The sequence below is a fragment of the Marmota marmota genome, unplaced genomic scaffold (assembly GCF_001458135.2).
Source record: "Marmota marmota marmota unplaced genomic scaffold, marMar, whole genome shotgun sequence".
Lineage (NCBI taxonomy): Eukaryota > Metazoa > Chordata > Mammalia > Rodentia > Sciuridae > Marmota > Marmota marmota.
In genome coordinates, this window is record NW_025999932.1 from 27,788,460 (window position 1) to 27,804,940 (window position 16,481).

The 16,481-nt window shown below is 32.7% G+C and overlaps 1 protein-coding gene across 6 annotated transcripts in view; it reads left to right on the forward strand.

Annotated features, from left to right (window-relative positions):
• Pds5b (PDS5 cohesin associated factor B) overlaps positions 1–16,481 on the forward strand; it is a 193,399-nt gene that overhangs the window by 155,706 nt on the left and 21,212 nt on the right. For all 6 annotated transcript variants that reach the window (XM_048800816.1, XM_048800814.1, XM_048800815.1 and 3 more), the window contains 4 exons: positions 2,543–2,611; positions 5,060–5,196; positions 8,115–8,238; positions 14,988–15,192. In XM_048800816.1, the coding sequence (XP_048656773.1) occupies positions 2,543–2,611; positions 5,060–5,196; positions 8,115–8,238; positions 14,988–15,192 (535 nt within the window). The remainder of the gene's footprint in view (positions 1–2,542; positions 2,612–5,059; positions 5,197–8,114; positions 8,239–14,987; positions 15,193–16,481) is intronic.

The following is a 16,481-nucleotide window of genomic DNA, read 5'->3' on the forward strand; positions in this document are numbered from 1 at the left end:
TTTTTTTTTTTAATTCTGTAACACAGGATTTCATTTCTTTTTACTCTCCATTAGGATTACCAAAATTTCCACCACAGTTTTTTTTTTAATATTTATTTTTTAGTTGTAGTTGGACACAAAGGTTTGTACCTTTATTATTATTTTTTTAACTTATTTTTATGTGGTACTGAGGATTGAACCCAGTGCCTCACACATGTCAGTCAAGTGTTCTACCTCTGAACCACAGCCCCAGTTCCTACACCACAGTTTTTATTGAATAATCTTACCTTTTTCTGGTTTTCTTCAGTGCTAAAACTCTGTGTATGTGTATAACTTTTGTTCTTTTCTGTTGCTTTGTTTGTTCATCCACAGATATTTTTCATTGAAGCTCTGTAGTTTTCTCTATAAAGGAAATTTAAAAATTTCTCTGATACTGTGTTCTGTCATACAACTTATGCTAAGTACTATAATATTCTAAAATTATGCTTTATATTTGTGGTTGATTTAGGGAATTTTGTGGTTTTGATTTTATACCATTTTTATTACTAAATTTTCTTTTCTATTTACTGTTTAATTGTCATTTATAAAGAATGCTAGTTTTGCTTTTCTAAATCTTGTATTATTTCTACATTCTTGTGATTTGACATTTCTACATTTTCCTCAAATTAAAATCTTCTTTGTTTTATGTATTTGGCTAGTTGTACAAATGTACATTAATGCTGTATCTTATTGGTGTATAATATATAAGGTACATCAATATTTTCTTATTTGTGTGAGTATCCCATTTAAATCTGTATCCTGTTTAATGTTTTTCAGCTTCACTAGTATATTTTTTTCATGCAATAATTTTTAGATTTTGTATGTTGATAATTTTTTTTTTGTAGTTTCATTCATTTTAGTTTAAATTCACCAGACAGTCTCTCTTGGTCTTATTAAATGATAACATTAATTTTTTTAACTTGTAATTTAGCCTGATTGGATTTTTTCTTGTGAATTGAATATTTTATCATATCATAACTTTGACTATTTTTTTTCAAAATGTAACTTAGAAACTTTCTGGCTTGAATGTACCTTTGATTCTTTAGAATTCTGTGTTTTAAATTACTTGACTGCAGGAAATTCAGAACATTGTTTTGGGCATCTGTTTTGTAGCAGAGAAATCTGAAGTTGATTTGTTTCTTGCTCCTTTTTTGATAGCTTCTGCCATGGAAGCTTTTGGGATCTTTATATTCCTAGTTCAGAAAGTTCATCAGGTTTTACCTAATGTGATTCCTTTCTCATTATTTTTACTTTATACCTGGAAGGCACTTCTTAGCTAAAGAAGTGAGTCTTAAGTTGTGAGTGAGTCTTCTGCCCTGTGTTGTAGGAGTTTGCCTTTCTAGATACTGGGATTTGTGTTAGCTTTCTGTTGCAGTGACAAAATACCTGAGATAAACAACTTTAAAAAGGAAAGATTTATTTTTGCTCATGGTTTCAAAAGTTAATGTTCATGGTCACTTGGGATCATTTTTTTCTGGTTTGGTGTTGAGAAAGGACATCATTACAGGGAGGGTATACCGGAGCAGAACTGCTCACTTTAGTGGTAACGGGATCAGGGGGTGAGATATGCCCTTCATGGACATGCCCCAGTGACCTACATCTTCCATCTAAGCCCCACTTCCTAAGGTTTCCATTACTTTCGAATAGCATCACTAGCTGGGATCAAGCCTTCAATTCATGAGCCTCTGGGGGGACATTCCACATCCAGAGTTACAGGAAGTGTTGCCAGAGTTTCCCTGAGGTGATTCTCAATTCCTATATCCTGACCTGTAAGTAAAATAGGATCTCAGCAGTTCCAACTGTTTCAAATGGCTCTTTTGCCACTTTAATTTTCTGGTTGCTATCATATATTCACATCTACCAATATCTGCACGATATTTTTGTTATTGTGCTGGGGGAAAAAACACCAACTAACTTTTGGAATGTGTTTTCTCTTTACCTTTATGGAACTGCAAGTCTTTTTTTTTTTTTTCTCTGTACACTTTTGTGTTTTCCAGTGACTCTGGCCTTTTTTGCCTCCCACCCCTTTTCCACCTCTGTCGATTGTTCTGTTTGTGTACATATATGCTTTGCCACTTAGGTAAGAAGGTATTAATGTGTGTGTCTATGACCTGTATTGAACTAGAAACTTATCTGATTTTTCTCTTGCTCAAGATTTTTTAAAATATCATTCTTCTTATTTAAAACTACATTCTTGGTCCCATTGATTTTTATCCTTGTCTTTTTCAGTTGCCTTAAGTAATTGAATTGTTAGCCACTAAGTAAGGGAGTATGTGCAGTTGTTTAAAGTCAGTTCTGGCACATACCTACAAAGAACCAACTAGTGATGGATATGTAAGTGCTGTACCTAGGTGCTAGTGAGGATATGCCTTTCGGTCTTTTTGAAAGGTTAAAGAGATGAGTTGTTTTAATCATATGTATGACTATCGTTGTAGAAGGTAAATATTTCATTTATTCATTCACTTTAGTATTAATTGAAATGAAAATTCATATTCATATTTTTAATTTCTTACATTTGACTTAGCTCCCAGGAAAAAAGACAACTAAACTTTGGGTTCCAGATGAAGAAGTTTCTCCTGAAACAATGGTTAAAGTAAGTAATATGCATAGATCTGTTGATCTTAATATACTTCATATGCTGTAATATTATTGAAGATGTTGAAATTTCTATAAGTTTGGGCTATGAAAATCACTTAAGTATTTATATTTATTGGTTGGCCTTATCTTATGTACTATGAGTATTTGGCAGTAATTAGCAAAATGGGGCTTACAGGCAGCAAACATATAGTGTAATTTGAGGTTTAAAAAATATATAATAAGGTTTGAAAGCAGCTTCCATATTTCTGTTTCTTAGAATCAGACTTTTAGTGGCAAAAGGTAATGAAGATTTTCTTATGAACATTCTATTGAGTAAAATTGTTATCCGAGTTTTAAGACTCTCTTTTCCATGAGATTTACTTAATAAAGCTATTTTTATTTTTTTTAAATGTAGCCTGTAATTCCTGGAGTTAAGGTTATATATAAAAGATCACTCATTACTAGAATAGAGACTAGTGATTTATAAAAACCATCTATAGTGTAGACTTCATTTCATCTATTGCCATATGTAAAAGAAATACATATGGACTTCCTAGTTATTTTTAGTATGCATGTGACATCTCTTTGAAAGAAAAGAATGAAGCTTAAGAACAAATATGTTAAATTTTGTTATTTTTCTAGTTGCACTTAAAAATTTTTTTTAAAGATATTAATGAACCTTTTTTTTATTCATATATTTATATGTGGTGCTGAGAATCAAACCCATTGTCTCACACATGCTAGGCAAGTGCTCTACCACTGAGCCACAATACCAGTCCTAGTTGTGATTTCTTATAATACCTTCTGGGCTATGAGTACATATTTGTTTATGTATCATGTGTGAACTACTTTTTTACATTATTCCAGCTTCCGATTCTGATATATTTCTGCAGACATGGAACAACACTTCCTTTAGCATCTTTGAATGTTTGTTTGTATAAGCCCATTTTCTTTTCTTTTTTTTTAAAGTTTCTGTTTTTTTTTTTATTATTGGTTGTTCAAAACATTACAAAGCTCATGACATATCATCTTTCATACATTTGATTCAAGTGAGTTATGAACTCCCATTTTTACCCCAAATACAAATTGCAGAATCACATCAGTTACACATTCACATTTTTACATAATGCCATATTAGTGACTGTTGTATTCTGCTGCCTTTCCTATCCCCTACTATCCCCCCTCCCCTCCCCTCCCATCTTCCCTCTCTACCTCATCTGTTGTTGTTCAGTTCTCTCCCTTGTTTTTCCCCCCACCCTTTCCCCCCACAACCTCTTATATGTGATTTCATATAACGTTGAGGGTTTCCTTCCGTTTCCATGCAATTTCCCTTCTCTCTCCCTTTCCCTCCCACCACTCATCTCTGTTTAATGTTAATCTTTTCCTCATGCTCTTCCTCCCTGCTCAGTTCTTAGTTGCTCTCCTTAAATCAAAGAAGACATTTGGCATTTGTTTTTTAAGGATTGGCTAGCTTCACTTAGCATAATCTGCTCTAATGCCATCCATTTCCCTGCAAATTCCATGATTTTGTCATTTTTTAGTGCTGCGTAATACTCCATTGTGTATAAATGCCACATTTTTTTTATCCATTCATCTATTGAAGTAAGCCCATTTTCTTAGCATTGATCTTAATCATCAGTTTTATGTAGCTGAGAGTAGCACTGGAAAAGAAGGCATGCACTTAGTTTATGCTTGCCAGACACAGGAATCATCTTAGCATCTGCCGTGTGGCAGACATTGTTCAATACCCACTTAGTTTCTGGTCCTTTGTTGTGTAAAAAGCTGAAATATATGAAGAAGAGATGATATGTGTGTCATTTAAAAAAAATATTTATTTTTTAGTTGTAGTTGGATACAACATCTTTAATTAATGTGTTTACTTTTATCTGGTGCTGAGGATAGAACCCAGGGCCTCGCCCGTGCTAAGTGAGCGCTCTACCACTGAACCACAACCCCAGTTCCGTGTGTGTCATTTTTTTAAAAAGTTAAGATGTGCCGCTTTAAAAAGGATTGTTGCAAACATTTAAAGCTGTAACTGGTGTAGAAGAAATACATATGGACTTCCTAGTTATTTTTAGTACACATGTGATATCTCTTTGGAAGAAAAGAATGAATACAGTTTGTTGTTGGGAACTTAACTTTTTCTTAGGCAAAGTAAGGATAATTTTAATTCTAGAATCTAAAAGATGAGTTGCGTGTTGGAGAATCATAAAAAACAACAATAAAAGAGCTTTTCTTTAGTGAAATCTTTTTTTAACTACTTCCTTAGAGAGTGAAACAGATTTAATTTAAAACTTTCCAAGTTATCTTCATATGTATAGAAAAGTGTATTTTTCTTTTTACTTTTCTTATAAAGTGTCCAATAAAAAAAATCTTGATTTTTTTTTTTTTTTTTTTTTTAAGAAGGTAGATGTGGAAATTCTTTTAAATGTAGCAATGTTTTGTCAATTTGTCTTTTAAATAGATTCAGGCTATTAAAATGATGGTTCGATGGCTACTTGGAATGAAAAATAATCACAGTAAATCAGGAACTTCCACCTTAAGATTGCTAACAACAATATTGCACAGTGATGGAGACTTGACAGAGCAGGGAAAAATTAGGTATGCAATTATTTCAAATTTCTTTGGATTACACAATATTTAAACTCTTGATGTAATTGTTAAATATTATATTTTAAAAAAATAATCAGTATTGCTGTATAGGTGTGCATATATTTTTATTATAATGCTTTTGTATGGTGGTTATTTCACAACTAGAGTCATGTCTATTACAGGCTACTGCTATACGTTAAGAGTATTTTAAACAATAGATACTTGATTTTTTGGCATATACAATTGGTGTTAGTGTACAAATAAGTAACTCATGTTTTACAGTCTTGTTAGTGTCTAAAGGGAAAAGAAGAGATTTTGTGGAAGGTACTTTATTGAATCTGTTTATTCCCTAAACAATACAACATAACAATTATTTACAGTGTATTAGCTATTGTAAGTAATCTAGAGATAATTTATAAATTATGTGGGAGGCTGTGTGTAGGTCATATGCAAACACTGTGTTATTTCATATAAGGTTCTTGAGCATTTTTGGATTATGGTTACCTGAGGGGGTTTCTGGAACCATTCTCCCAGGTTGCCAAGAGACAATTCTATAGTAATTGAACACATGGACTCCAGAGCTCAGATTCAAATCCTGGCTCCACCACTTCCTACTTAGGTGACCTTTATCAAGTTTCTTTAACCTCTCAGCACCCCGGTTTCTTTAACTATAAAATAGAGATAATGGTTATATTTGTCCTATCTAGCTATTATGATATAATTAAATTAGTATGTCAAAGGTTTTGAAAGACTGCCTACCATGTAGTAATTAGAAGTGTTGATGATGATTAGAAGGTAGTAGTTATTGTGTCAGCATTAGCAATAATTTAGAGGTTTGTTCTTGGTAATGTAAAATAGGAGAATAATCCCTCTTTAATATATCTGGTGACTTTAATGAGAAAGCAGAGGTGACTTCCAGCTGCTTTCTAACCCTTTCCATCTTCATTCTTTTCTTCATGTTTTGTTCATATTGTTCTCTTGGAATAGTCTGTTAATAGCACATACATTTCTAAAATGAAACAAAAATAAAATTTTGATGATCTGTTCATTCTGTATATACAACTCATCGGTCTACCTTACTTAGTCTAATTAGTTGTCTTTACCCCTCTACTCCCATAATTTATATGTATCAGTGTTTAGGATTTACAAATAATCATGTTTTGATAAAAAGGTATACCAAATTCAAGATAATTTTGTAGTGATCAGTTCAGCCTTGTAGAGAAAAAAAAATGCCCCATTTTGTCTTCTAGTTTATTATTTTAAACTTATTTTCCTAGTTATACTCAGCTATGTTAACTAATTAGAGGGACATTATACCCTAATGGTTAAGAACATTGACAGACTAAATGGTTTCAAATTCAGGTTCTACCATTTGTTATCTGATTTTATTTATTAGCAAGTTATTTCACTTCTCAGATTTCTCACCTGCAGGATGAGGGTTAACGATAGTACTTCTTTGTAGAGTTTATATAAGGGAGAATATATATATTTTATATAAAGTAATTGGAATGAGACCCAGTACACAGTGTTATATAAGTTGTGTTCAAGGGAACCCACGTGACATTCAGGAACATTCAGGGGCTGCATGGAGTAGGAGTAAGAAAATTCCTTGTAGAAGCAAAGCAGATGGAGACTCCGAGTTTGGAGGGGCGTTTCTGTCCCCTACTTTAATAGGAAGCATGTTTTTTTATGTTTACATTTTAAATTCCTATGTAAGATTTTATTTGACGGAAAGTGTCTTCTACTTAATAAAGCAGAAAAGAAAAGAAAACAAAACAAAATAAAACAGAACAGCTTACTGGATTAAGTAGAAACCACTAGTCTAGATGGAAATTTTTAAGGACAGTATGTAAGAAGCATCTGTTATCTAAACATGAAGACACAGCGTCCAACTGCCAGCTTGCACTCTCTGAACTAAGTACTATGATTCATCTATTAATAGCTACTTGGAACATTACCACTGATACACTGATAGCTCTTTTGGGGCATGTTTTACAACCTCAGAACCTTATTAATGTTGGCATACAGTCAGTATTTTTACATAATTGTTAGATAAATGAAGAGTTTTAAACCAACTAGATCATTTTATCTTAGAAGAGTAAGAATAGTAAGGTTTTATCTACTATTCCTCCTATTACTTTTATTCTTAGCACAGTGGTTGTGGTTGACTTCTTGGTAAGTTAGGATCTTTTTATGCCTAATATATAGGTAAATATGTTTCTAAAATAAATCTATTGTATAATACTTAAAACCTAATAAGTGAACATACAAATAGATTTCTTCTAGGCTTGCTTAAGAGCTATTTTGTGTAGGATGAGAGAATTAAATAACTAGTGGTGCTAGCACAGACTTAAGTTTAAGAGAAGAATTTATGTAGTATTTTATTGGTTACCATCTTTAGAGTTAATGTATTATGGTACTCAGGATCACTAAATTATTTACTGTGTTAGTGTGTACAGGCTTTTGTAACAAAATACCATAGATTGAGTAGCTTACAAACAATAGATTTATTTTTCACAATTGTGGAAACTGGAAGTCCAAGATCAGAATGCTAATGTGGTTGAATTCTGTTTAGAACCGAACTATCTCACATTGCTGACTAGCTTCTTTCTTGTATTCTCCCATGGCAGAAAGGTCATACAGTCTCCTTCAGGCCTCTTCTATAGGGGCATGAGTCCCATTCATGAAGGCTGTGTCCCTAAGACCTACTCACCTCTCAGAAGATCCCACCTCTGAATACTATCATCTTGGCAGTAGGATTTCAATATGTGAATTTAAGGAGACACAAAAACATTGAGACCATAGCATAGTTCTACCTTTTTTTTTTTTTTTTTTGGCCTGAAAAATATCTACAAAACTAGATGTATAAAATGGTTTTATATAAACATTTAGAAAGCTTATCTGTATTCTTTTTGCTTGTTTTTCAGTAAACCAGATATGTCACGTCTGAGACTTGCTGCTGGAAGTGCTATTGTGAAGCTGGCACAAGAACCATGCTACCATGAAATCATCACATTAGAACAATATCAGTTATGTGCATTGGCTATCAATGTAAGGAAAATCACTATATTAAAGACACTACTTTTTATAGTCACAGACTTTAGGAAAAAATTCAGTTTTTTCAACTCAGTTAATAATTTTGATCAAAGTTTTGAATATTTTCTTTTGAAAGACTTCTTACAAGAAATGTTTCAAAGTTCTAAAATTCATTTGACTTTTGGGTTACATAGTCTAGCTGACTTGTTGTTAGGTACAGTTCTAGTCTATAAAGGCAAAACAAATACTGAATTAGCATGTATTGCTCTTAGCGGAAATACAAGGATAGGTTCTTTCTAGTATGTAGTCATGAAATTTTCATCAATTGATCAATATACAACCATGTTTTATGTGTATTTCTGTTTAAAGGCATCTTACTTCAGACAGACAGACACATGCTCATAATCAGCAGCACTATAACTCATGCCTAAACTAAGCTTATGCATTTTCTCTGTAAGGTACATCAGAGCCTTCCTGTGCTTAAGAATATTAAGCAGAGACTGTGGTTGTAGTTCAGTGGTAAAGCAGTTGCTTAGCATGTGTGAGGCACTGGGTTCTGTCTTCAACACCACATAAAAAGAAATAAATAAAGGTATTGTGTTCATCTACAACTTAAAAAAAAAAGAATCCTAGGCAGTACTTCATCATTATGTTTGGGAACCATTTTAAACAACTAGATTGCCAACATGGTCAAAATGTGAAAAGTGTGGCACTAAGTAGACCCACAAAAAGGATCCTTGTTTACAGTCTGAGAGCTGAAACAAGAAGGCAGGTCTTCTTCAACCTCATTAGGGCATATACATATGACACAATTCAATTTTTTACTGTTCTGTACGTATTTTTGCTGTTGTTCAGAAATTCTCTGCAAGTATTTATTTTGGAGGTTACAAATAAATCCTGAATGAGTTGACAAATTCATAAATATGGAATCTATGAATAATGAGGACCGACTGTTTTAGTTCCCTAAATGAAAAAAATATATAGAAGTTTACAGTGTTTTTTCTTTCCTTTTTTTTAAAATTTGTTCTAGTTAATTATACATGACTGTAGAATGCATTCTGACACATTGTACATAAATAAAGTTCAACTTCTCCTTCCTCTGTCTGAACACAATGCAGAGTCACACCAGTAGTATAATTATACTTGTATATAGGATAATAATAATGTCCGTCTCATTCCACTATCCTTCCCATCCCTACATCTCCTCCCCTCCCCGCACTCCTGTCTGCACAATACAAAGTTCCTATCTTTGGTTTTGGGGATTTGGCTTATTTTGCTTAGCTTGATATTCTCCAGCTCCATCCGTTTACTTGCAAATGCCATAATTTCATTCTTCTTTAAGGCTGAGTAATATTCCATTGTGTATATGTACCACATTTTCTTTATCCATTCATTTGTTGAAGGGCACCTAGTTCCATAGTTTTAGCTTTTGTGAATTGAGCTTCTATAAACATTGATGTGACCACATCACTGTAGTATGCTGATTTTAAGTCCTTTGGGTATAAACTGAGGAGTGGGATAGCTGGGTCAAATGATGGTTTCATTCCCAAGTTTTCTGAGGAATCTCCATACTGTTTTCCATAATAATTGTACTAATTTGCAATCCCACCAGCAATGTATGAGTGTACCTTTTCCCCTACATCCTCACTAACAGTTATTGTTGCTTGTATTCTTGAGAATTGTCATTCTGACTGGGGTTTATAGTTTTATAAAGCCATACTATAGACTGAATTTCAGGTTAGAAGGACTCCTTATTACTTAATGAGTCAAATTTTCAAATTGTGAAATTGATATTGATGGAGTCATTCCAGTTTTATAGATTTTTATGTTATATTTGAAGTATATCACTTTAGAAGTATTTAGCATCAGTGAGAAAATTTTAAAAGGCTTTCATAATAGTAAATCTGATAATCTAATATGAATTTTCCATTCATAATTTGGTCGTTTCACACTTAGGTTTTCATTTTTTTTCCAAATAGTTTAAGAATTTGGCATTCATCAGGAGTCATTGCAATTTTTCTTTACTTTTCCCCTCCCCACTTTCTTCTGCTTATTTGAAAATTGCTGTTAACTTCAAAACACAAACGATCTATTTTTTAAATGTATTTATTTCTCAAGTGTTTAAAATAGCCATCCAAATCCTGTTTATGATTTGCTTTAGTTTTGTTATTGTTCAGATATTAGGAAAAAAATCATTCGAGAGATGAGATTTTTGGTGAGCCCATTTACTTCCTGGTTTAGTTTTTCCTTTTAAGTCTGGAAATCATCTTATTTTATAAGAAATTAAAATTGTTTAAAAAGTATGTATTACATTTCATGAAAGAAAACCTATATAATTTGTTTTTTTTAAATTGATGAGACTTATGTTCTGCTGATTGATTGGGTTCTTGGTCTGATATTTCTTAGAATATTGCTGATATCATTCATTATTGAAATGGCACTTTAAGAAAACAAAGTAAGGAGACACGTAAAATGAGTTGGGCCTGATTTGAACTTTACATTGTTTAAGTATGTGTGAAACATTAGTTAAATGTCTACCTCGTGTAGAAAGCCTCTACTTACTATTTCCTGGAGAGTTTATTTTCTACTACTGTATTTATGCATTGCGACCTTAGTAACCAAAATATCCAGGGTGAAAATCTCAATTGCCAAAGTTTTAAGGTAGTTTTGGAATCCTGTATGAATGGGTAAAACTTAGTTATTAGCATCTTCTCACAATTCATATTGTTATTCCCTTCTAAAAAAAAAAAAAAAAAAAAACACCTTTCCCTAATTCTTCTGTTCCTCTAAACCATATGCCCATCTCTTATTTTTTTTAATTTTTATTCATTCTTTTTAGTTATACATAATAGTAGAGTATATTTTGACATATACGTACATGGAGTATAACTTCCCATGAACATAATATGGAGTTACACTGGTCATGTATTCATATATGAACATAGGAAAGTTATGTCTAGTTCATTCTACTGTCTTTCCCATTTCCATCCCACTTTATTTCCCCTTCTCCCCTCCAATCTGGTGAACCTCCACACCCTTCCTCATCCCCCTATTGTGAGTCAACATCTGCATATCAGAGAGAATATTAGGCCTTTGGTTTTTGGGGATTGGCTTATTTCATTTAGCACGATAGTCTCTAGTTCCATCCATTTACCAGCAAATGTCATAATTTCATTCTTCTTGATGGCTGAGTACTATCCCATTATGTATATATTATACCACATTTTCTTTATCCATTTATCTGTTGAAGGGAACCTAGATGAGCTCCATAGTTTAGCTATTGTGAATTGAGCTGCTATAAACATTGATGTGGTCATATCACTATAGATGCTGATAAGTCTCTTGGGTATATGCCAAGGAATGTGATAACTAGGTCAAATGGTGGTTCTATTTCCAAGTTTTCTGAGAAATCTCCATACTGCTTTTCATAGTGGGTCCACCAATTTGCAGTCCCACCAGCAATGTATGCCATCTCTTCTTTTTTAAACCTCCACACCTCCAGAAATAGTAATCTGTCTTATTCTTACCTTCTCTTCACTGTCCATATCTTGGCATTTGTCTTTATTGTTTTCTATAAGTAACCTATTGAAGTCCTCAGATTCAGTGATCTTAATTTTTCAGTGTCCTTTCTGTGTCATTTGATACAATACTCATTGCACCATTATTCTTGAAATTCTCTTGATTTCTGTCTCTTGGTTTTTTAAATTTCTGTCTCTTGACTACATTTTCTGACACTTCTCCTCCTTTAATTTTGTGTGTTCTTTGAGGATCTATCCATGATCAATTTTAGCACTTACACATTCTTTGGCCATCTCATTATCTAAGTGAGTCATTACTATACTGCAATATTTGTTTTTTTCAAGTTCCTAGTCCCACATCAAATGCTAAATGGAAGTTTCAAATTTTTATGTTCTGTGAATGAGTAAGACTGAATTTATAATATTTCCCAAATCTATTCTTTCTTGGCATTTCTCACATCTAAAAGCATGATTTACATTAGACTGTTTGTTTGTTCTATCTTATTGCAAAAGTCCAAGTAATCTACTCAATGGTAGATCTATTGTTCTTTATTCATATCGTCTCAACTATCCCAATTGCTATAGTCATCAAGTCTCACTAGGACTGTTGTGAGAATTTCTTTATTGCTGGTTGAATTTCCTTAATCACAGTTCTGATCATGATATTTTCCTACTTATAAAAAAGATGTTTAAGTTGTTTAAGACCTGGCATTTGAGACCCTCTATTGTTGGGACCCAAATATAAACTTTAAAATCTTGTTGGGTGCAATACTGTTGTTTAGTACACTATCCTTTACCTTTGTTTCAGTGCAGTTGAACAATTTTTCTTTTATGTGCCTTGTACTTTGCTCTCGTTTTCTTCTCATCTTCTCATTTTTATCATCCTTATCCAATCCTTTCTGTAGATTAAGGTTTAAACACAACTTTCTCTATAAAACTTGTTCTGATTCTTTTTAGCTGGAAGTAGTCTCTCTGTCCTTTTGAATTCTTGTAGGTTTTATCTTCAGTCCTCTTATAAATATGAAATTTTGCCTTATGCTTTAGCTATTTATGTACATGTGGCTTATTTCTCTTGAGTTGTGGCTCTTTATAGGTAGTATTGTACCTGGGAGACCCTTGTCATATATTTGAATAGACAATAATTCTGAAAGAATAGAAACTCAGTAATATGAATCTTAACATAATTTAGGTTATCATGTTAAGTATTTTAGAATTTGGAGTTCTGTTCATGAAAAATTTATTCTGTACTGGTATGTGCTATATATTGTTCTAGATTCTGGAAATACAAAGATGAATAAATCATGGCTACAGCTAACAATCTCTTAGGGGATTGTAAACTAGAAATGTGTTGATAACAGAATTTATTACACAAAGTAATCGAACTGCTTACCAATAGTTCTGAGGATAATTTGTATTAGAAGAGGCCTCTGAAAGTGTATTTACTTAAAGATGCAGACTAGAATTTATTTTATAGTCAGGTGTCTGCTTTTTTGAAAGCATATTTTTTTCTGATAAAATTCTTTACCCCACATTTACTTTATAGCACAATCAAAAGGATAATCATCTTCGCAGAAAAATATTTGAAGACTCCCTCAGTTTCCAGTAGCACCTTTTTAAATTTATTCAGCTGATTCTCTTGAAGACTTGTGTATCATTCTTGTCAGTTTGTGTCTTCTTCAGTTGTTGTTTGTGCAAGTTGCCTTACTTATGACTTGATATTTCTTTAACATCACTTTAATAACAATATGAAAACCTGCTACAATGATTTACAGATTGACTTCGTGAGGAATTTGTATTGTATTGTTGAATTCTGAATGATTAATGACAAAAACACTGTCTTGGGGAAAGACATAAAGAGGAGGAAGAGATATTTGAGTACAGATTGATTTTTTAATGAATGGTCTGTTCCTTTATAAATATATTTGTGATATGTTGACTTTTATTTATGCACTTTTTAATTGGATCATAATAAAAAAATAAAGACTCTGCTCCTCTCTGACATTAATATTGAGGAAGGAATGAGTTAACTATTTTGTTGAATGTAAAGGTAGATAGATGAAATTTCCATGAAAACTAGGCTACTTTATTAAAAGTAGAAAGTTAATATTATAAGATAAGGATGTTTAAATTAAATGAAAGAAGATATACAAAGTAAGTATTTAAGATAAGGGCAAGATATTATGATCAAGGTTTTTAAGAAAAGATACCATTTTAGATAGAAGAAATACGGTACCCAAAGTTGCATTAATATGAAATATACCACACCTTGTGTCATGGAGCATATAAATGAGCATGAAGTTCTTTGTTATATAAAAGTTTGAGCTTTTCCCTGTAGTTGAGAGAAAATTCTGTCCATCTGTGTGCCAGTTATTGTGCTAGGATTAGAGACACAATAATGAATGAAAACAAAGTTTTGTCTTTAATGAACTAGCACTGATAAAAGACAGATATAAAACGAGTAATGTTATGAGCTGAATGTGCTACTGGGGATGTGCACAGAGTGCTGTAATAGAGCCTAGGTCGGGTATAGGAGACATGTTATATGCTTCTTTCTGTCAGATAGTTGAACTGTCTTCAAGAATGAAGAGGAGTTAGCTAGGAGAGTTGGGGGGATAGTTTAAGGGAGTTGTGTGAAGTAAGCAGGCATAGGACTAACAGGTTGGCTTATTTATACAAATAAAAGTAATTTGGTGCTTCAGAAATTGATTAGGATCTCTTGCCTTCAGAGCTGTGCATTTCAATCTGATAGATTTTTAAATGATAGAACTAAAACGTTTAAATTCGGCAGTTTTGCTTTGCTACTAAATGAAAAAGCTATACATGAGATAGTGCTTATGCTTTTTAAAATTTGTTTATTTATTTATTTATTTGTTGTTTGTTGTTGTGCAGGAGATTGAGCCCAGGGTTTTATACATGCTAGACAAGAGCTCTACCACTGAATCTCTCACAGCCCCTGTGCTTTATTTTAAAAAATCTTATTTAAGTTTGAATTGATTTATATTTACTAATTTTAAGAATGCATCTAATATTTCTAACGTGTAAATGAATCGTTGTTAGGTGAATATTCCAGTCTTGAAATTAACTTGAGTTACAACATCTGTCTTGTGAACAATCAGTCAAGCAGTGGTTGTAGATAAACTTGCTTCTGTGTGCCCTTTTCTCTATGGATATATAGCACATTTTATATCTAAGTTGTTACTCCTTCCTACTATGTGGATAATACCTGAAATAATTATATCTTCACAGGATGAATGCTATCAAGTAAGACAAGTGTTTGCTCAGAAACTTCACAAAGGCCTTTCCCGATTACGGCTTCCACTTGAATATATGGCAATCTGTGCACTTTGTGCTAAAGATCCTGTAAAAGAGAGAAGAGCTCATGCTAGACAGTGTCTGGTAAAAAATATAAATGTAAGACGCGAGTATCTAAAGCAACATGCAGCTGTTAGTGGTAAGCATACAGAGAAATAGAAAGTATACTTTCCAACCTGATAGTTTCACTGTTTAAAAGAGTATAATATATTAATGTTATTTATTCTATTTAAATTTGAACCTATATGTCTTTAAGTAAATGACTAAATGGCCAAGGAAAATAAGTAGTTACATTGGAAGTACTTGTAACATAATGATGAAATTTGTACATTTATGTAGATTGTCTAAGCTCTACTTTTAGTTGAAAAAAGTACAAGTCTTTGATCTTTGTTGTTTGTTCTCACCTATAGCTGATGTTAATAATAACAGGTGCTTGTGTGCCTGCTTTTCATCTGTCTGCCTTACCCCTTCAAGGTTAGCTGATATGCCTCTTGACTTCTAGGATTGTTTAACAAATAACATTAAAATCTGTCCATTTATCCAAGTCAGAAATCAGAGGCATTCTTTATATCTTTTTTTTACTCACTCATTAGTCACCAAATCCTGTTAATTCTTCTTCCAGATGTCTGAACATCTGTCTTCTGTTCTCCTAGCTGGTCACATTTCCTTTGGATCATTGTATACACACTTAACTGCCTCCCTCTTTAAATGTTTCCCTACGCCTCTGTCCCCTAGTTTTACCCACTACTATGCCACATTGATAGCAAAATTATCATTCTAAAACACGTTTCTGATCACATTACTTCTTTGCTTGAAATCCATGTGAATTCTTTATTGCTTATAAGGTAGAGTTGAAATATTTCTCATGGCTTTTTATAGTTTACTCTCGGTCTGAATTTCAAGTTTTGTCTCTGTAGTTTCCTACTATGAACTCTGTTATTCCTGCTATAACCTCAATTACTTGAAATTTGTGGAGCCATCTTTTTTCTCTGTTGTCAGCTCTTATCTGAGAATTGTCTCTCCCAGAAAAACAAATAAATAAAACAAAGAAGTGTGGTTTGCACTTTTTGAATTCTTTAAAAATATAGTTTGGGTGTTATTGCATCACTGTGACCCTCTTTGCTTTTTTCCTTCTTCACATTGCAAAAAGTGAGGGCTTATGTGGTCACATTCCACCTCTGCAATTTACTGATTGTATTTGGACAAGATATTTAATCCATGCCTTAGTTTGCTTATTTGTAAAATTGGAATAATTACACTTACTTCTTGTTATGCTTGTGAGGATTAAATATTTATGTATGGAAAGCACCTAGCATAATGATTAGCCTGAAGAAGTTATCAGCCAATACTAGTTGTTTATTTTAGAGTACTTTTCACATTGAAGATAGCTTCTCTCTCTGTTTATTCTTTACTGTGAGATCTTTACCT